At 48.9% G+C, this 22052-nt stretch overlaps 1 protein-coding gene and 1 long non-coding RNA gene across 4 annotated transcripts in view; one reads left to right on the forward strand and one right to left on the reverse strand.

Moving 5' to 3' along the window:
• Vac14 (VAC14 component of PIKFYVE complex) overlaps nt 1–22052 on the forward strand; it is a 101183-nt gene that overhangs the window by 19167 nt on the left and 59964 nt on the right. For all 3 annotated transcript variants that reach the window (XR_015643389.1, XM_087594655.1, NM_177930.3), the window contains 3 exon segments: nt 7968–8031; nt 13985–14129; nt 14374–14439. Coding sequence is in view for 2 of the 3 variants with exons in the window: in XM_087594655.1 (XP_087450781.1) it covers nt 7968–8031; nt 13985–14129; nt 14374–14439 (275 nt within the window). In the remaining variant the exon portion in view is untranslated.
• On the reverse strand, nt 300–20898 carry LOC134483369 (uncharacterized). Its single transcript, XR_015644155.1, has 2 exons — nt 20704–20898; nt 300–884 (listed from the first exon to the last, which is right to left on the reverse strand). It is a non-coding gene; the product is annotated as an uncharacterized LOC134483369 (long non-coding RNA).

A 22052-nucleotide genomic window follows, 5' to 3' on the forward strand; every position in this document is an offset into this window, starting at 1 on the left:
CATTTCTGCTGCTGGGAGTCAGAGGTCCTGGAACTAAAGTGTAGTATCATTTGCATATGTTGACTCGTTTAGTTGTAGTACAAAGGCACTGCTGTTAGCCCATTCCACAGACTCTGACAGAAAGCTGCACCCAGGGCCCATGCTCTTCACCCTTGCTACCTCAAAAAACATTACATGTTGCCCTTGATCTCCAACTGGATCTTGAGTCACTGTTGGGGACATGGTAAGAGCACCAAGCTGCACAGTTCATTTGATTCTTAGCATCTGGCTCTCTCTGCCCTAGTCATTCTCGGGGAAGACAGTCAAGAAAATGCTAGTTTATTACATACTGGAGATTTCTACTGCACAAGTCATTGCCTTTAAACAGTCCTTCAAATGCTTTTTGACATTATTTCCTTGCTTGTTTGTGAGGTAAAACCATTTTTTATGCTGATTGAAGATAGAATTTGCCTTGAAAGCCCTGCTGTTCTTATCTCCTTGACCTCTGCCTCAGTGTCTGACCATCTCGGAGGGATGTCCTCCTTTTCAGTTAGTCAGAGAGTAAATGGATGCACATCCTGTGCAGATGTCTAAAGGTGACAGAGTGGAGTCTGGGGCCTACGTTTCGAGCAAGAGAACCACATAGCCCTAGCGTGTGCTTGCTCATCCCTTGATGGAAAAGCAGACAGCCTTACACCAGGTCACAGGGCCTCCTCCTGTGGGCTCGGCTGGCAGGAGAGAAAATGTGCTGCCTTGCTGGACCTGTGTTGAGTGTCAGGTTACAGCTGTGCCAGAGCCCGAGCAGTAAACACCTGGGAACGCAGCACTGTGGTCCTGTGGTAGATTTCTCACCAGTCAGGTGGGAGGCCTGGCCAGTGCAGGAGCTCACATACTTCTGACAACTCCTGGAAAGAGAAGATTTAGATAAGTTAGTGAAGGCCTTGCACAGGAAAAGCTTTCATTTTTCTGGGATAAGCTAGAAGTCTCAGTAATAGACAGTTTGTGAACTGGTGCTGGTGTATGAGCTTTTTATTTATGGTTTTCATTTTAGAAATGTTGCACAGAAGGGAAAAGATACAGAGCAACAGGATTGCCTATGCCAACAATGAGCAGTGTCACGTTTTTAACACAATTGAAATGACGTGTCAGTCACACATCTTACTTCCCTGTGTTAACAGGAAGACTTTGTCTTGTTTTTGTTTGCCTTCCTTCTGGCTTTGGCTTGAAGTGAAGGTTGGTGTCTCTGAGTCACCTGAGCAAGTGGAAGAGAACTTGCCTGGACTGAGGGGACAGTGGCACTCAGACTTCCTGGGACAGATCCTGGTTTTCAATGCTCTAGAACTGAATACAGCAATGGCTGAGCACCTTTGTGGTTGTACTTAGAGCCACACATTTATATACTTCAAAATGGAAAAGTTGTGTTAAGCAAAATGTAGTGGTGTGAGTTGTGTTGCAGGTGTGAGTTGTGTTGCAGGTGTGAGTTGTGTTGCAGGTGTGAGTTGTGTTGCAGGTGTGAGTTGTGTTGCAGGTAATATGTGTGAGGAGTTGGCAGCTCTGCCCCTTCCTTTGTGCTTCTGAGGCAGCAGTGACCTCTCTGGAAAGGAGCCGATCCACTCTGTGGGTCATGGCAGCAGCTGTAAAGTTCCTGTGAGCTGGAGCATTGGTGGTTTAATGGTGGAATTCTCGGCTGGCACATGGGAGCCCTGGGTTGATTACCAGCCAATACAGTGAGTGTCCTTATCCTTTTAACTAGTTCTTCAAAGCCACCTTCAAGTAGCTGTCTGCTCAGGAGATCATTGCCCTGAGCCAGGGTGTGTTCAACCTGCCCTAGGTTTACTGCCTCATAAACAGCGATGGAAGGGTGAACAGCAAACTATGGTAGTTTCTAAAACAGGAACATCCATCCCAGCTGACAGCTTCACACTTACTCTCAGCCTTGCTCGCCTCATAACTAATCACATTCTTTTCTAGCAAGCTACTAGACAGATGATCCAGCCAGGAAATGGGCAAGCTTGTCCCGTCTTTGTCTGATCCTTCTATTCTGCCAGGACCACCTGTCTGCCACAGGTGCCCCGTGCGTGGTCTTCCTCTCTGAATCTCTCTGGCGTACTCGGCTCACGGTGATGCAGTATGCGCCACATAGAGCATGCTCCCCGCAGCATACCTTCAGGCTGGTCCCCCTCTGTGTGCATGTATCCAAACACACATGTACAGACCCAACTCTCCAGAGCTGATTCTTCCTGCCAAACCTCCCGTTGGGCCAACCCCTCCTCTGTACCTTCTGCCCCAAGCCCTGTCCTCCTGCAGCTGCCCATCGGACCTATCATTTATGGGACTGCAGTACAAAGTCTTTTCCCTAATTCTGAGTCCTCGTGGTCCTCAACGTGCCTGGCCTGATCCTGCCACACCACCACTTCACCCACCCCCCACCCACCCATTCATCACCCACGCACCCCGTCATCTACTAGATGTCTTGGTGTTGCAGCACTGATTCTGCTATGTTTTGCCCTCCAGCAACTGCCTGGCCTTCCTTTGATCTCACCTTCGCCAGCTTCCATGCTTGGCCTTGCTGCTTAGCCTTTCCAAAGCTTAGTTTCCTTACTTCTTGAGTCAGGTAACCCTTGTCACCCAATTTGAACGGTAACTATGAGTTCCAAGGCAGATTTGGCTTGTATAACAGACCTTCTTCACAGTAGGTGCTGTAGTATATTTTTAAACATAGTCACTCATTGACTTAAATTGCCATCCATAACCCCATTGGCTGAAAATGCTGGGAGTCAATGCATTTGAGCACATTTAGAACACTTACAAGTTGGCCAGAGTCACGCATCACAAGCCTGTTGGAGAAGTTATGTGGAGTTTTGTAAACTCTGTATTGAAAGCAGAACACGGTTGTTCTAAGAATACCTCCTTTGCATCATGAGGTAGTTAAGTCTAGGACACCGAGAACCATTGTGAGTCTAAGCATAGATATGTGTGTCCACGTTAGCAAAACCCTCAGCTGGGCCTTCTGCAGTCTTGTTTCTCCTCGTTGAGTTCTAAATGAGTAGGTAGCATGTGAGAAGGGAGGCTATACCGAGAATTCCAGTTGAGAGCTCGTGGAGCTCCGGTGTGCTTGAGGTAAAAGCCACCTGTCGGCAAAGCTTACTCTGGGGGGGACTTGTCAGCACTGTCCATGGGTGCTTCAGGTACAGGCAAATCAGATGCAGATGCCTGTAAGAACAGCTGCAGAGCGGGGAGTACACTGACACCGGGGGATGGCTGCAAGGGACTGTACCTAGATGCAGGAGAGGGAGCTTGGGCAGTGGGCAGGCACTGCTTCCCAGAGGTCTTGAAACAGCATGTGTGTTTCTAAACTTCTGACTGTAAAGGAAATGCATGTTCCTGAAGAGACGGTAGAAGGATTGTGCTTACGGTGCATTACCCAGGACTCCCCGCAGGACTACAAGTTGGGTTGTTTCCTGGTGTTTTGTTTTGTTCTGTTTTCACATACACACACAAATGGAATCCTGAGAAATAGAGCGATTCACAGCTTGAATTTTTTCACCAATAATACGTATCTTTCTAGATTAGTCAGCACTAATCTGCACTAATTTATTTTTTTAATTGGCATTACTTTAAAGTATGCAACTTATTTGTTTTAATATCATTTAATATTATTTAACATTTAAGCCTAAATGTTGGGCTTTTAGATTTGTTTTGTTTGTTCTCCACTTTTAGCCAGGAACAAGATACATAGAGTGTACCTAACTAAATGGCCATTCTATTACTGCCTTCTTCTCCCCTCCCTAAAATGTTTTAAGAAACTGGATCAGAGCTGGGGAGGCGCTCAGTGGGTAAAGCATGAGGTCTAGAGTTGGATTCCCAGGACTTACAAGGTAGACATGGCGACACACAGCAGTTCCAGGATCCCCAGAGCAAAGGCTAGCTAGCCATGTCTAGTCAGCAGGCTCCATGTTCAGAAGACATATCTCAGTACAGAAAATGAAAAGGAAGATACCTGACATCTGCCTCTGGCCTCTACATGCACATACACAGGGTCATCCAAGCGGGCTCACATGCAGTCACACACATGTATATACACCACTCATATGCACAAGATTGTATTGGGGAAGATACCGGAGACCAGACAAAGGTCCTGTTTTCCCCATGAACCACCTCCCCAGTAAGTGACTGGCCGTAGCATACATTGAGGAACTGGCCTACAGCAGATATTCTTGTGGCAAGCTGCCCCATGGTGAGATTCTACCTGCACCTGTCTTTTGCCCCATCTTCTGTCCTGTTTTCTGCCCCTTCTTGAGACAGGGCCTTGCTGCGTCACCCAAGCCAGGGTTCAACTCTGCATCCTCCTGTGTCAGCCTCTGAGGTGCTAGAGTTTCAGGAGGGCAACACCATTCCTGCCATGTCTTGTATGTCTGGTCTGTATTGCTAGTGGAGAGGGGACTGAGTGGAAATAGAGGTTCTGGCCGAGGGGATTTCAGATTCAGACTTGGTTCCCTAACATTTCATCCATAGGTGTGCAGGTTCCTATAAGACAAGGAGGGTGGGCTTTAGGGGTTTGGACCTCGCTGTGGGGTCAGCCTGCCCTGCCCATCGCTCTGCATCCTCTTTTCGCCTGCCTCCAGGCCCTGCGCACCATGGCATAAGTGTGCTCAGCACCACAACAGGCTTGGCCTACTGCCACAGCCTTCCCTCCTCTGCTCCTGTGACTAGAGAAGGCAGGTGGCAGTGTGGACCTCTTACCACAGAAATAAAGATCCCCTTTACCAGGGAGGAAGAAGAACCATAGCCTATTTTTGGAATAGACTAAAGACTTGGTTTGTTATTTTTAGAAAATACTTTATTTGTAAACTTGAAAACATGTAAGAAGTATTTGAATGACAGTAGGAACAACGGTAGTTGTCATCTGTAACAAGACAGCTGGGGTGATGCTGCACTGTAATCCTAAGGCTCGGGCTATGGAGGTAGGATTAGGAAATCAAGGTTGATCCTCCCTACATAGAGTTGGAGGCCAGCCTGGGCTACATGAGACCTTGTCTCTAAAAAATCAAAATAAAAAAACAAAACCTCACATAATAATTATCTATGGTTCCCTAATGCTTGAATGAATGAATGAATGAATGAATGAATGAATGAGCGAGCAAGCGACAAAGAAGGGCAGCTCTTCCTCATAGGAGAGTCCAGCTAAAGCAGGAAGAGGGACTGGAGGTGTGACTCTAGTCATAGAACTAGCATGTGCAGGAATCTGTAGAATGGGGTATTTCCATGTGAGCACACAATGCTGAACTGGCTGGTCTCTAGGAGGGCCAATGGCTGCAAAAGCACTTCCAGCATGGAGAAGCTCAGCGTGCCCTCCCCAGCCTTCCATGGGAGTGAGTCATTTCTTAATGTTCAGGCCCTGGCAAGTGAAAGGAAACATCCTACTCTGCCGTCAGACGATTCCTATGGCTCCTGGCCACTCAGTAGCTTGCCCTCCTTAGAATGCTGCACAGTGGCACCCAGCCCTGGGTCTGGACCCCAGCCCCTGTTATCCAGCTGTGGGACCTGGGCGAGTCTTCTGACCTCACCTTCCTTCTTCACCTCTGTGACAGTCCTGGCACGTCAGCTTGTCACAGTAAATGAGCTAACATCTGCTGGCTGTTCAGAAGTATTCCTCATGCATCCTGAAGCTGTGTAAGCATTCGTTACATAAATGAATGGACTGCTTTGTCAGGACTTGAACATTCTCCTCTCGTCTGCTTTTCTCTATTTTTTTATTTATGTGTATGTATATGTTTGTGTGTGTACACATGTACACATGGGTGTGCAATAGAAACCAAACCCATGGCCTCGTTCATATTAGGCAAATACATCTCTGTGTGACTTCTCACTTGACTTGAAGGGACTGTTTCCTGTGTTGAATGTTAGTTCCGACAGTGAAATGCATTATAAACTCCCAACAACTTTTAAAATTGGTTTTCAATTTTAATCAGCCTTCCGGGTTTTTTGCTTTATAATTTTTGTCTGTTGGCCAGGTTGAAAATTTTTCACCATGCATCCTTGTCAAGAAATTTTGAACTCAAGTGTGACTGAGAAACACTGACAATTTAGAATGTAGGGGACAGGTAACTTTGACAAAAATCCCAGGCAAAAACTATTGACAGTTTTTCTCCGCCTGCCTGCCTGCCTGCCTGCCTGCCTGCCTGCCTGCCTGCCTGGCTCCCTCCACCTCCCCTCTGTCTTTCTCAGTGTGTATATGTGACTCTCTGCAAGAATGCCAGGCTTCTGATACTGTCTGATTTAGAGCGTGTCATGGAATGCCTTTTATCCTCAGTTTCTCATCTTCACAGGACTGCTACTCTGTAATCTATATATTTTTCTAAGTTTAAAAGATCACTTTAGGGGCTGGGGATTTAGCTCAGTGGTAGAGCGCTTACCTAGGAAGCGCAAGGCCCTGGGTTCGGTCCCCAGCTCCAAAAAAAAAAAAGATCACTTTAAGTGTTCAGAAAAAGAATAAATTGCTCCTTATGTGTCATTCTCTGGGCTGTCTGAAACTTTGTTAGGACACTGCTGACGCCATCCTCTGCCGCCTAGCCTGACTGTCCCCTGTTGTCCCCTCACATCCCTTTGAGGATAACTCCACACTACATTTAACTGCTGTCCTCTGAATCACCTCCAATCTGTGACACTTCTGAAGTCACTTTGCTGACCACCTCTCCACATGCACCAGCCTCACCTTTCTCTCTGCACCCTGAAGCTAGGCACTTTGGAAGGATGCAACAGAAGTCTTTTGTCTGCAGCATATCCTGTTGGGGCTGCATTGGCTCAGTACCGTATACTGATACTGGCCCTGTATCTGAGCACCTCACGCTGCTGACCCCTCCTCCTTTCCTTCATGCTCTAAGCTGTGGCCATTACCTGGCCAGTATTGGGGTTAGAAGACACACACAAAGTCTTGGCTCTTTAGGTAACTTAATTAGGTGCCAAAAAAAAAAAAAGGTTGGAATTATCACAGTGCTGTCCTGCCTGAGTTCTGTAGTGCGCAGAAAGCTACGTGTAGTAAAGGTTTTGAGTTGGCCACAAGCTGAGGGACTTATGCAGAGTTCAAGGTTACAGTTCTTTCCCAAAATCACTTCAACTCTTTTATTGAGGCTTTGTTTATGCTGCACACCCAGCTGAACATGTACAATTCAGCAACTTTTTGTTTATTCACTGAGTTGTATAATTTTATCACAACCAATTTGAGAACATCAACGACCTAAAGTCTGACCCTTCATACCCCACCCTCCAAAATCCCTCTGTAACCTCTAACCTCCCTTCTGTCTTACCTGTTCTAGGCATTTCCTATGAATGGAATCTTACTATGTAGCCTTTTGGAATTGGCTTCTTTGACTCAGCATGTCTTTAAAGTCTATCCGTTCTGTAACCTGTTCTTCCTTATTGCTAAGTAATATTTCAGTTTGTTTATCCCTGCATAAGCATATGTTTCTACCTCTAGACTATGGTAGGTGGTTGCACTGGTATAAAAATGCAGGATACAGGTCTCCCTTGCTCTTGGTGGAGCTCTTAGAATGGGACTGCTAGTCCACCTGCGTTTAACTTCTGAGGAACTGCCAACCTGCTGTACAAAGTGGCAACACCATTTCACATTCCCACCATTAATGTGTATCTTGCCTACACTTGCATTTTCTTCCTTTTTGACTGTAGCTCTCCTGGTGGGTATGAAGTAGCATCATATTGTGGACTTGACCTGCATTCCCTGCTGGCTGAGTCATGTAGAGCCACTGCCCTTGGACCTTCGGGCCTTTCTGAAATGTCCCATTTGTATTCAGTTTGAGTGTCCCCAGCTTGTGAGAGCCCTGTGCCTAGAAATGCTCAGGCCTGGCTATTGTTTCCTGCGCACTGGATCCTACAGAAGCCTAAGTGGAGGAGGAGAGAGCAGGGGCTTGTTTCTACAAACAAGTAGGCAGACTTCAGCAAGCATCACCTTGTCCCTCTTCATCCCACAGGAGGTGCAAGTGGTCCCTGTGACTCCAGCTTTGGAAGTGGCATCAGTGTCTTTACCTCAGCCAGGTGAGTGCTTCGTGAAAAGCCAGTGGTCCAAATCTTTCTGGGTGCAAGATATTGCAGAGACCCAAGGAAAGCTGTTTGGGGCCAGTCTTTGGGGAGTATCTGATATACAAGGGATGGACGTACCTTAAGGACAGACATCACAGGCGGCCTCTTCCCAGTTCCTCTGGACAGATAACCTTTGGGGGAGATTGGAAGCCACTGGAGGTCTTTAAATGTACATTCTAGAAACCCAGTCACAGGTCCCTTCGCCCAGCATCTTTTCATTATCTAAGGCAAGGCTGACTGGGCAAGAAGTCATGAAGTGGAAGGGAGGGAGGGAGGGAGGGAGGGAGGGAGGGAGGAAGGAAGGAAGGAAGGAAGGAAGGAAGGAAGGAAGGAAGGAAGGAAGGGCACAGCAGGCAGAAAAGTTATCCAGGCAAGGGCACCAGAACTTTCCTCTGCCTTCTCCCAGGATGGGTATCATAGCACAGGCTTCCACAGGGGGGCAGTGCAGGCCAGGGAGCAAAGTCATATCCTGCCTTGCCAGCCCCAGGGAGAGAACTGTCTTGCTTCTCTCCCCGGCTGCTTCTGCTGACTGACAGCTAAAGCTGTTATCTGAAGCATTAGCCCCTGTGCCTAAAGTGGACAATAATCCTCTACAGTGATTTCCTCTGAACTTAATGTTGAACCTCTACCTGGGGAGCCAGTCAATGTAAGAAAAAACTGTATTCAGCCCATAAATATGATCCTGACTTCAATACCCTTTAATGGGAGACAGTAAAGTAACCAGCAAATTTCCAGGAGACAGCAGAACTGCGGAGAAAGTGGTTGCACCACAGAGGGGTAGGGGACCAAGCCACTGTGGCTGGTGAAGTGCTCCCATGGCTGGGCTCTGTGCTCACCTAGTGTCGGGCCATTGAATTTACTAGTCCCATGGTTGGCAGCACCATTGTATCTATTTTAGGGATGAAGAAGGGTGGAGATAGGCTACTCTATACAGAAGGGCTTTAGGAAAGAGTCATGTGGCTGGGGAGAAGGGGCAGCAGCTTGGACTGAGAAGCCGGCAGGATGGAAGATGTGTCTGAGAAGTGTGCTTGGCAGCCCTTCTGAAGGACAGGACGGAATAGACAGAGGGATGGGAAGGGCAGCCTCTGGGTGTTAGCTAACGCTAAACCAGGCTGTCCTGGCACATTCCTAAGCTGGACTGCAAGGGAAAAGAGGTGTGACTCGGGTTGTCTAGACTCTGTCCAGGGGATGCAAGGCATCCTCAGGGAGGAGCAGGCCAGTGTGGACACTGGGTTTTGGAGCTCAGGGTTGGAGGAATGGTCAGAGGTGCAGGGCATATGTGAATCCTCTGGAGGTTTCAACACTAGGCACGGAGGAATGGCAGTGTCAGTGAGGGGATTTATGAGCTCCCACTTACAGCCAAAAGAAAACCCAAAAAACAAAAAAACACCTGTCTTACTTAGCACTGTACTCTGGGCTACAGAAACTGTCATGCTTTGGGGGGGGGGGGTGATGGTGAAATGGAGGAATGGCGGCGGCATGACTGATGGACTGCAGGGGTGGCACAACCTTCTACCACTTCACTTGCAGTTTGGAAACATGCTCAGCTAGACAGGCTTACATAGACCAGTTCCTCAGTGCAGGTCAGAAACCAGTGAGCTGGAGCCAGTTTTAGTTCACCATACCTGTCACTCAGGAGACAATGCTAAATCTAGCCTTTTGAAAACACGGGGAAACAACACACAAGACTAGCCCATGTGTTACTCTGGTGCAGGAAGGCCATCCTGTGGCAGCATCATGGCATGCAGCCCTTCCTGTGCTTGGAAGGAGCAGCCACAAGAATTGTGAGAACAGATCAGATGCTCAAAGAGCCTCTGGCCTGCTCCCTCTAGGGCACTGAGCTCTCACAAATGGCATCATTCAGGTGACACAAAGCAAGCTGCCCTCCCGTCTTCTCATGTGTTGCTTATCCAGAGCACTACCCAGATAGCCAGCTAAGAGCACTGGCTAGAGGGAAGGCTGTTCCTGGCCATGGCACCCTAGTGGTCGCCAGACTTTCTAATGAGAGCCGTATAGGAAAATACACACCCACACAAAATTCTGCGTCCATAGCCAGTCAGGGATCAGACTGGGACAGGGAGTCAATGCACTCTAAGACCACAGGTGCCTTCTGTCCCTTTCTGGGGCCCAGGCTCGGCCCCTGAGAGAAGCCGCTGAATAAACAGGTGTTATCTCTGTCTAAGTGTATAGACAGTCAAGCAGCACTGGTCAAAGGGGTTAAACTCCTCTACCCTCCATAGTGCTGGAGATCTGTGGGAGGTTCAAGACTGGCTCCTTGAGGAGAGGTGGAGAAAGACAGCAGAATGGAGAAGTGTGGTGGAAAGCAAGACAACGCAGAGGGAGGATTTCACCACTGCTATCTGTATGCCAGGTGACTTCTCCTCTGGAGAGAAGGGGGCCCAGTTCTTATCCTTCAGGCTATGTGTGACCCAGAAGAGGTGACAGCATTGACCCCAGAGAGGAATGGACATAAATGCGTTAAAGTGCGTGAAGAGCCTGGAGCAGTACCTGGCAGACAGCACACACTTGGTTACACTGCTCACCCCAGTTATCACAAGAGCCTCCTTATCCCCATAGTCAAAACAAGAAGGGACAGCGAGGTTACGTTCTTATTGGAAGCCACCCCACTAATTAGTAATGAGGTGAAAATCCAAGCTGAGCCTTTCTGGCTCCATACCACCAGCATTTAGCGTGGTGGATTATTGTTGGAGAGTTCTAGGAGGTTGCACATTGACCTCTGACGCATTTGGCAGGTTTTTGGACAGGTGTCAGTGTGCAGACCTCCCCCTGACAACAAGAGCCTTGCCAGGGGCCATGGCATCACCACTGTTCATTCAGGACTGTTCTCTTGGTTTGGTTGGCTACCGTGTACCACAACTAACAGAAAAGTCTAGAATTCGGTGCCGCCCAACTTTGAGTGACACCGCCAGTTACAAAGACGACGCACTGACCCGATGTTTTAGAAAGGCAGCCCTGCATTCACGAGCTCTCTCTTCAGAGTTACCTTTCTTCCAGTTTGATGTCAGCTTGATGCGAGCAGAGTGGAAAGTTAAACACTACAGAAGGACAGTGCTGCCCCCAGGAAGAACGGCTGACTGGATGCTGTGTGCTGGGGGCATCAGAAGCATGGTTGGGCGATTTCTGTGTGCAGCACACGCGGATGTTGTAGTACATGCTCATCTAAGACTCATTATGAGATGCTTAGGGGGAAAACGCTTGCTGAAGATCCCGTGAAATAACTCGGGATCTCTTAAGAGTGACTTGTCTAACATCTTGGAACTGTTATAGAAATGTATTTTAAACCTCGTGCGAGTACTGTTTGTTCATGATGGCTTTAGCCAGAGCAAAGGACACTGCATCTCAGGCTTAGCCCAGTAGAGGGAAGCTGATCACTTTGGGCAAGCACACCTCACTCTGGGAAGGTCTCGCAGCTCCAGTCCACAAGCACAGGCAGAGCTCAGCAGTCAGAGCCGCCTGCTCAGGGCAGCCAGAGCCGCCTGCTCAGGGCAGGTGGGACCCTGAGCTTATTTTGCTGCCCACTCAGATAAGCGTGCAGCTGCTTGCCTGCTTCCCGTGACCTTCACCTTGAACCAGCCAGGGGAAGAGGACTCAGAAGGATGTCTCCTGCTAAGAGAATGAGTGTTCAGCCCTTGACCTCTTGGCTTTGGTGCATCTTACATTGCCTCTGGATCCAGGCTTCTTCCTCTGCACTGCAGATTGCCTGAACCTCGAAGTCCCGTCCATGACCTCATGGTTTTTGGTTAAGGCTGACACCTTGCAGGGGGTTGGGGGAGGAGGTATCGTTGGAGAGTGCTATCAATTTCCTTTCTTTACTGTGTGGTCTTGACATGGCACCAACCATCTGAAGAGACGGCCAGGAATGGTTCAGTTGAGGTGTAGCAGTGGTCTTCAGGCACAGCCCCCTCTACCCCAATAGCATTCTGACTACTCTGTGGCTCCTGCTGGAAAAAGGACCCACTGTAAACTCTAGGGCACAGGACTGTCAAAGACTGGCTGAGAAGGGGGTGGTTACCCTTCAGTATCCACCCGCTTCATCAAGGCCCTGGACTGTGACAGGCGTCCACTTTACCTCTGAGACCGCTGTTCTAGCCACAAAACCTGTAGCCAAAAGAAAAGACAAGCCTTAGGCATCGCTCTGGGAGGATCTCTACAAGAGTCCAGCCCAGGACACAGAGAACCAAGACCTGGACAAGAGATGGCAAGTTCTGGCCAGCAGTAGCAGAGAGAGGCAGGGTGTGAAGATATCCTAAAAGCCAGCTTACTCCATGGCTGTGGAGCCCCCCTGACCTGGGATGTGCTATTGATAGAAAATGCGTGCTCGAGTTAGAAGACTAGGACCCAAGAAGGATGTAGAGCATCACATTAGGAGTCTGTGTTCATCTTATTGAGTGTATGTTGATATGCTAATGCCGTGGCTTAGTTAAAACATGAAAGCTAACTTCAGCTTGGAAACTAAAGAATTCAGATGTAGATGTAGAAGGCTGTCTGTGGCTCGACTTATTTCTGTAGGACAGAGAAGATGCAGGGCTTGACTGGCCACTGTTTCTGCCACCCTGGCTCTGCCTGTCATTTGCTGCCAAAGCCTTAACAGTTTGAAATGCTCAAAATCCATCAGGAACTTCTAGCCACGTGACTACTGGGACAGCACAGTGGCTGCCTTCCTCTGTGCAAAGGCTCTATTCTGAGTTCTGTCTCTGTGTCACATACTGAGATCATCTAGTCCCCTGAGAAATGGGATGCCCACTCTCAACTCTAAAACAGGCACCAGAGAAATACCAGTGAGCATCCAACAGCAGTTCTGCCTAGTCGTAATAGAGCCACGCCCCTTAGAAATCATAGCACATGAGCCTCAGAGTCTGCAGGCTACTGAGGAAAGCACAGCCATCAAGTTCCTGGTGCAGATGAATAATTGAATGGCCTGGAAAGGCCGAGGAAGACCATTGTGTCCAGAGCACAGTGGAGCCACCTGACCCCACCTGACCCCAGTCCTCAGAAAACACAGCCTGCACTGCCATCACTTTGGGGGAATGCAGTGTGGTGTCAGAAGAGGAGCCTCCAGCTCCTAAAGTTTCCTGCCTGTGCTGTCCCCACCTTGGAAACCTGACCTCACCTGAGTGCCACCTCCTGTCCTCTAACCCCAGCACTCAAGAGGCAAAAGCAGGTGGGTTTCTTGAGTTAGCGGAGAGCCAGTTTGGTGGAAGCTTCTCAGTCTCTGAGCGGCACTTGACCTTCCCCAGGTTTCATATGCCCTTTCTGCTAGTAGGGACCAAAGAGCTGCAGCTGGGAGCTCCAGCTGAACTACAGCACTACCTCAACAATCTCGGAGTCTCTCAGGCAGGCTCCTACCTCATCCCCCGTTCCAAAGAGCGTTTCTACTTGGAAGGCAACCCTCCAGCTTCTCTAGGACAGATCCTGTGCCGGGTTCAAGGATGGCAAAATGACAAACTAGTAGTTATCACTTGCCTGTGAAGGGTCTTGGATGCCATAGAGTGTTTCAGGGACCTGTCCTTGTGCTGTTGGACCTATTAGTTTGGTTTCATCAGCAAAATGTCTGGCTTGGTGCCCTGGGGATGCTGAGCATCTAGGGTGTTGAGCTCAGATGTGTGATGTGGGCCAACTCTGCCTGTGAGTCAAGCTGGTGCCAGGTAAAGGAAAGGAAAGTGACCAGGAGTCCAGCTAAATGGCTTCCTCCTCCCCAAATAGGGACAGCATAGCTGCACCCAAACTGCTCCTTCAAACGGCAAAGGAAGCAGAGAAGCAAAGCCCTCCTTGGAGTCACTGGACTGAACCAAGTGACTGCCATCTGCTTAGCTGTTTTCCAGTCCCCAGGGTGCTATGGCTCAAGAGGAGAGAATGACTCCAGGCTTCATTTTGGTCTTACCTACAGCACTGACAGGGCTCCAGTGACCCTGCATCTGGACGGAATTGTGCAAGTCCTGAACTGCCACCTTAGTGACACGACCATTGGGATGATGACCAGGATTGCCGTTCTGAAGTGGCTCTACCATCTCTACATCAAAACTCCACGAAAGGTGAGCTTGGACCCAGCTCTGCAGAAGGCCAGTGGTCATCTAAAGGTCCATTTCAGGTTTCTAGGGCCTGCCCAGGCTCAGTGTTGGGGTTATGGCCAGCTAGAGAAAGCCTGGCAAACAGAAGAGTGTCAGGTGCTCTGGGGGCCAGGGAGGGAGAGGGGGGCTGACAGACCAGGAGCCTGGTGTTTACTAAGCCCAGTCTCTGAGTCAGGGAACTCACAAGTACCTCTTCTCTGCTCTCCAGATGTTCCGGCACACAGACAGTCTTTTCCCCATCCTGCTTCAGACGTTATCTGATGAATCTGATGAGGTAGGTCCCCCAGTCCCAGCCTTCATTTTAGAGAGCCATGGGAGTCTTCATAGCTTAGATATGCTTGACTGGTTGGTGGTGTGTTCTTAACCAAAACTGCATGTAGCATTCGAAGGAAGGATGTTTCTTCTGTAGGTCCTTTTGGAATACTTGTGACAGGAGTGTGACTTTAAGGTCACCCTGCTTGAGAACAAAGTATAGCCCCACTTTGCTGCCCAACTACTCTGCCTCAGTTTCTTCCTGTCTGCTGAGGACAGCAGTAATGCCTGTGTTTTAGAATGAAGTGGACATGTGGAAAGGGCTGTGCTGTTTTAGCTGCACCCCACTTGGACCACCAACTTAAAGTTGGTCCCAAAGCCTTGCTTTATTGGGGTGCTTACAAGCTGCTAGTGTGAAACGGAGAGGGTGGCCTGAGTGGAGACAGGGCACTCCTGCTCATCACTCCTCTGCTTTCATTTTCTGCATCATTTGCTCCAGAGTTTGAGCAGGAGGTTCTTTCTAGGGCTCCCCTGCCTCCCAGCCAAGGGGCAGGGCACGCCTGTTTGCAGGGTCACCATCCTTCACCATCCAGATCAACCCTTCTGTATTCGATGCTGTGTGTTCGATGCTAATTGATGGTCTAAGCCATGACATAGCCCTTTCCTTTTCTGGGGAGTCACTATGAGGGATGGACAAAGCCTTGTGTTCACATAGCAGTTGGCATATGACTTACCCAATAGGAGCAAGGGGGCAGACTGGGTTGGGGTTGGGAGAAGAGGACATTGTTCAACTTCTTGGAATGATGGGCTGGTATGAGGCTCACTAAGGGCCCTGGCAACTGCCCTGCAGCCTAAACTTGCTTTTCTTGAACCTGGGCTGATGAGAGAAGCCAACAAGAGGTATCACCCTCCTGGTCCTCTCAGGTTCTCTACCTTTCCAGAAAAATCCCAAAGCGGTGGTCTATGCATCCCCTTGGTTCCTTCTGCACACGTACAATCTCCTCTCTCTCTCTCTCTCCCTCTCCCCCAACTCCTTGCAGTTTGAAACCCCAGTGGATGTGTGGCCCAGTTCTGCCTGTGAGCTGGGAGTGACTCACCAGGGAGCTGAGCCCACAGTTCAGAACAAAAAGAAAGAGGAGACTCTGCTGATTGGCCCTTTCTGTGGGGCTTCTCTGGAAGCAGCGAGTTCTCAGTCCTTTAAATTGAGTTGTTTAATCTCATCCAGCCACCTTTGCTTGGAATTGGCGTGTGTGTGTGTGTGTGTGTGTGTGTGTGTGTGTGTGTGTGTGTGTGTGTGTGTGTGTGTGTGTGTGTTTAGTGGGGGCACAGGAGATACGGTCCATTAAATGCACTGTTCAGTGTTCAGGTTGTGGCTGTGGAAACTCGATTTGCTGAAGTGCTAAATGTTGTCAGGGCTTTGGGGCGAATCTTGTGGGCCTCATGGGGAGAGATTAAAACTGATCTTGGGGACAGTTTTGCAGAGGGCGTGCTATGAGTGAATGGCTTCTCTGCTCTGCCTTTTGGATCTGGGCTCCTTGACAATCGCTGGTGAGTCAGGATTTTGCCACACTTTCATTATTCACTAGGGTCTTATACCTGAGTGTCCCCTACCTGTTCTATTTGACCTTGAGGACACACCATGAATTTGGTGATGAAAATCTCCTCCTCCTGGGTCCTCTGTAGGGTATCTAGGAAGTGTTCCCTGCTGGGGTTTTTCAAATTTTACAAAAGCTGCTCTAAACTTACTGGAGCTCCCTGAGGTTCACAAACCATGCTGGACTCTAGTCTTAGAAGTAAAGAATCCTTGGCAGAGAAAAGAGCTAGTCTGTTATCTCCATTTTTTAAACACACACAACTGATGCTGTTACTTACTCTCAACTAAGAGCTGCTAGAGCCCAAACTCCAGCCCAGTTCTGTTTGAAGCTAAGCCCCATCTCCTCAGATGTTGAACTACCACTCCTCTGTCCCCTCACGTAAAGAACTGCCTGGGGAGATGGGCACTGGGTTTAACTGTATCATCCAGTTTCATCCTGATTTCTCCAGAAGGATCACTGGCCTTTCCCCCTGTTTGTGAAGATCCTCAGTTCAGTATGGAATGTTTTTAAATTTTTAAAAAGCCCCTCCCACTTCAGCCCTAAATCCTTTGTCCACTTTTCTTATTGATATGAGGAAACCTTTTGTATATTTAGGACATCTACTTGATACATATGTTGTGAATGTTTTTCTGTCAGTGCTACGGTGATAAGCCCATATAATCCTCACTGCACTGTGGTTAGAGCCACTAACCCCAGGAGACAGTGTATACCCAGGCGTTGGTGATGCAAGAGCCAAGCGTGGGGAAGGCAGGGCTTAGAAACCCAGCTGACCACCACCACGCACTCTGCAGTCCTTAGCCTTACGAGGGTGTCCTGTCTGCCTTGCTCCTCAGTTCTGCCAGAGTGACAGATTGGTAGGCCGCACCCTTCTAACACACGTTGTCTATTCTTTATTCAGGATAAGTGGCTGTTTCCTCCCTACCGCCTGCTCCTTGTAGACATTATATGAATACCTTTTTTGTCAGAAACAGTTTGCAGGTGTCAAGTTAATATTCTTGGCACTGAAGTAGAAATCCTCCTTTTAGCTGTAGATCCAGTAACTTACTTTTTTATGAGGAATGTGACCCTGATTTCCCCAACATGGAATACAGGACATATGCTCAGAGCTTCCTCCAATGTTAGGGTCTGCTGCTTTCCCTGCCCAGAAGGTGTCGGGTGTCAGATGCTAATTTCCTGAGAGAGCTCTGCCTATAGACAGATTCTTTACCTACCTACTACCTTCTTGATGAGCTGGGTCCAGAGACGTCAAATGACTCTTCCCTCCTATGCATAGGTGTCACCAGCACAGGAGTGGGGACCACTCAGTCTCAGAAGCGACTTGGAAGGACATGCCTTCCCTCTGAATGAATGTGGGCAGCCTGGACAGCTGCCCCTAGTCTCTGGGCAGATTCCTACCTCTGGGCCATCCTGGGTGGTAGCCTTGCATAAGGAATTTAACCTTCCTGAGCCCATGAAGTAAGGCTCGTAATACTCCATATACATTTCAGACATAATGCCAGAGACACAGTTCTCCCCAGACCCTGCCCCACAGCCGCCTTCCTGTCCTAAGTTCATCTACTGAAAATTGGCTTTTTTGAAACGTTGAATTCTTGCCCAGGAGCAAGGCTTTATTACCCAAGAAGTCATCCTGTCCTTCAGTAACACTCAGGGTTTTGAATGAGGACTGTATCCACTCACAGTGATGGTGACAACATGTTTATTTTGTTATGATCTAGAATGGCAACCCTTCCTGGTAGTGTTTTCTTTCTGGGTGACAGTGCAGCTTAGTGGCCAGGTACACAGGTCTTAAGATCAGTTCGTCCAGGTTCTGCCACCTAATGGTTGGTTGACCTGGACCAAGTAAGCTAGCCTGTTCCCTTAAGGGAAAAATAACAGAGGCACCTCCCTCTAGGCTTATCGAAAGGGTTAAGTGAGACTGGCGCTCAGCACAGAACCCAGCATGCAGGAGGACCTCTAGTAAACAGGCTCCTCAGAGTCTGGAGGTCATTTCTGTAGGCGACCTTGGAGACACACATGACCTCAGCAAGATGAACCTCCTGTCTGCCACAACCTTCTCCCTCAGTTTCTCCAGCCAACACCTAAACACAGGATTCTCTTATTTCTGTCTCCCATACGCCTCTGGATAGAGCAGGCCAAGGAACCTGTGTTCTATATAGAAAGCCATGCAGCAGGTAATGGGAAAATGGAGAGTATCCCTGCATGTTCTTCCTCCTCCCTCAACCTCCCGAGAAGCCCTGGATTGAAGCTGGCAATCCACGCCAGCCTCACTCCTTAGAGCCCTGTCGTCAGCATGTTCCTCATACGAGCTGAGGAAGGATTCCAGCTGGCTGCCTCAGGTCCAGGGAGAGAAAGAAAGGACATCATCACTGGCAGAGACACATCAGGACCACAGCAGCCATGGTCTTTCTCTCAGAAACAAGTCTCTTGAGACCAGTAAGCAGGCCCTGCTGGATCCCGCATTACTATGGCTCTGTCTTCTCAGCAGTAGGGCCTGTTTGGCATACCCTGCCTCAGCATCTCAGATCTCTGAAGAAATTACCAACCCAGGAAAAGCTCCTTGCTTTTCCCCTCTTTTAACTTCACAATCACTATCAAGAGAAGTCACCGGCTGAACTGTATAGCCTGATGTGAGTGGTACAAAAGTGGCAGAAGAACGAGATCCGCCCTCCTAGCAAATTTGTTGGGTAGCGTTCTGGAGCATTGTGCACAGCTGCGGCGCAGTCTGTGGGCAGCTGTGCCTCCATGTGGTAGGTCTAAGGGTAGCTCAGGCCACCGAAGAAAGCACTTTTTATAAAGGCACTCAGAGTCCCCTGGAAGAACAGTCACAGTCCCTGAGCTAAGACAGGCCATTGCCTTTCCTGTCCTCAGCCCAATGGATGTCTCAGAAGTACCCAGACCTCTGAGCACCCAGTGCCTAGACTGAGCCCAGAGGGAAACAATTGGGCCTCCTTGAGCTGCTAGCTATCCTCACTGGTGCACCTCTCTGCCTCTCTAGCTGTTCTCCACCTCTGGGCCTCTTGATTCCTCACCAATAGGATGAGGCCCCAGGGATGAGCCTGCTATGCTCTGGACTTCATTTGAGGAAGGGTAGAAGTTGGGAAGTTGCTTTCATGGCGCAGGACTCTAGAGAAAAGGAACAGAAGCTGAAGAGATTCTTGGCCCTCAAGAGAGAGGACTTGCCTGGCCTAGTCAAACTGCTAAAAGACCCCCCCAGGCCTCATTTATAACTAAAGAAACAGCCCTACAAACGTGGCTTCTCCAGGCAGGTGCCCTAGGGCCCTGAGCAGATTAGGAAAAGGCTACCTTTGTTTTTGCATTTTGACTTTACACTTATTCTCCACCCCACCATGTACACATGCGTGCGGTCAGAGCGTAGCTTATGGGAATCAGTTCTTTCCTCTATCAAGTGAGTTCCAGAGATCAAATGTAGGTCATTGGCCTGGCAGGAAGTCTCCCTCCTCCCTTTATAATGCAGTGAACACCAGCTGGGGCCACCATTGGCTCAATCTCAAGGCCAGGCAATCCTGTTGTCCCGTTGAGTCTCTTTCCTTTCAGTACACCCAATCACCACCATGAGCACTACCTTGATTTCCCCATTATCAAGAAGTCTTGCCACTTCAGTCTTTTGAGTTGGCCAACTGAGCTTCCTTGACATGAAGTCTCCCTCAAAGGGAAGCCCCAAGACCAACAGCTATGAAGAATGATATCAGAAGGCTGTGGTCTTTGTGGTTCTTCTGCCCCTAGAGGGAGGGCCTTCAGTCGAAGATTGGCCATCTCTCAGGATCTTCCTCCATGTGGGGACTTGTACTTAAATAGAAGCACTTCTGTTAAAGGCAACTTGAAGAGCCACTGATGGCCCCTCTGATAGCCTCACTGGCAAGCTCCTTCAGGAACCATGCTGCAGTGTGCCTGAGAGAAGCCAGGGCACATACATAGGGCCACTACTCCACTGCAGCCATCTTATGGCGTCATCTTTTTCTCTGTGCATTGTGTTGTGGCAAAACACTCTGACAAAGGCCCACTTAAGGAAGAAAGGGTTTACTCAAACACTCGGGGTTACATGTAGCCCATCATGGTGTGATAAGTCAAGGCAGAACCTTGAAGCAACCAATAGCATCCACAGTCAGAAAGCAGAGAGAGATAAGCAGGTGCAGGCTGCTGCACGTTTCCTCTATTCACTGTACAGTTCAGGATCTGCTCCCCAAGAAGTGGTACCCACAATGAGCTGCTCCTCCCAACTCAATTCATACAAACAAAATAATCTCCGGTAGGCCTACCCAGAGGCCTGTATCCCAGATGATGTTAGGTTTGTCAGAGTAACAATACCAACATCTATTGTCTCTGCCTATCTGTCCAGTAGTCCTAGAATAATTTGAATTATCCCAGCATGACTTATGAAGAGGTTTGTACAGAAGGAAGATAACTTACCTACGGTCATGCAGCCAAGAGCTAGAATTGAGAACTAGATCAATCTGATTCCAGAGGCTCTAAAATCTACACAGGCTCTTCTGTGAACAGGGGGCCAGCTCAGATTGGGGTACAACTTCATGCAGTCCTGGTCTCATGTTATCCTAATAGAATTTTGTCCTGGGCTGGCCTTCAATTATGAACGTGCCCTTTCCCTCTGAGCATTTGACCTTAACCTTTCTTCCTTGCCCCTTTGCCTGGTTGGCTGCCTCTGGACTACTCACAGATGGGACAGGGAGTCGGCAGCTCTTTCACTCCAGGTCCAGACCAGAAGCCCTCTCTGTCCTCCATCTGGTCTTCTAAACAGCGAGGCCAAGGGCTGAGATCACAAGGATCTCAGAGTTCAGGAAGCCTCTGGTCCCATATCACCCAGCTCTCCACAGGACCAGTTTTCTTCTCTAAGATGCTGAAGTTGGACTGGATTGTCCACGGTTCTTTCCAGCTCTGACTGTGTGGTCCTGACTCCACGCCCTGGAATACTAATGCTGTGTGCTCTAAAGCAGAGTCTCCCCTAAGAATAGGGCTTCTTTTCCTTTTCAGTTCCTTGCCTCGCTTTTTATTTCACTCCAGTTTTCATTCTGTCTACTCTCCAAAACAAAAACAATACCTCCTTCTGCCTCAAGTCCATAGGTTTCTTTAAAATCGGACCGTCAGTAAGACTAGAATCTCCATCCACAATGCTAAGTACGGTTAGAGTCTCCATCCACAACTCTAAGCTAATGGCAGTAGCCAAGAGCTTCATTCTTATAGCCAGGAGCCTGTTACATATGGGAAGATGGAGGGCCTGGGGTTCTCTCCCACTATGCCACAGGGGCCTTATCCACAGCACTATATGCTGTGTGTCCCTGCTCTGCCACAGCTAACCCTGTAGCTTCCTACTTCCCTCTTCTCCCAAGTGGCAACAGCCAGCAAAAAGACAATCCCAGCATCTTCTTCCTAGGGACAGCCAGGACCCCTGTTCCAACACCACAGCCCAGCGAAAGTACCCAAAGCCACTGTGGGCCACCTAGGGTCATTGTAGCACTTTTAAATTGAGTCCTTGTCAACAAGTCTTTGCCAAGGATAAGACAACAGTTGTGTCTGTCTAGAGGGCCTCTGCTTCTTCTCAGTCTAGATTTCACATTCTCATTCTCTCCATTAGCCTCCCTAGACTGAAGGGGACCCACAGTAACCACAGGAAGCATGTAGTCATCCCACTGCACAAAGCCAGTTTTGTGGGCCACGAGGGTTGGCATGTTTATGTCTAGATACTTCTGTGGGACAGAAGGCCAAGCATGAGTGAAGTGGAAAAGAAGGCCACTGCCTGGCCCCTGATGGAAGGTGGAGGGTGGGCTGAGAAGGGCAGCAAAAAAGCAGGCTTGTTTTTGCAGAGGTGGGACCTGCTAGCAACAAGAAGACATAATACTGAGGGCTCCATTGGGTTCAGCTTTCTCCTATTATAGGGAACTGAGTTGTTTAAATGCTGGGTAAGCTACCTGCCCATGCTGCAGGCCCCCAGTGCCCATCTCTCCTTGAACTTTAAAGTGATCACCCTCAGAGGCCAGAGTCCAACCATTTGGCATCAAAGCCCTAC

This window comes from Rattus norvegicus, chromosome 19, assembly GCF_021556685.1.
Source record: "Rattus norvegicus strain SHRSP/BbbUtx chromosome 19, alternate assembly SHRSP_T2T, whole genome shotgun sequence".
In the NCBI taxonomy this organism is placed as follows: Eukaryota; Metazoa; Chordata; class Mammalia; order Rodentia; family Muridae; genus Rattus; species Rattus norvegicus.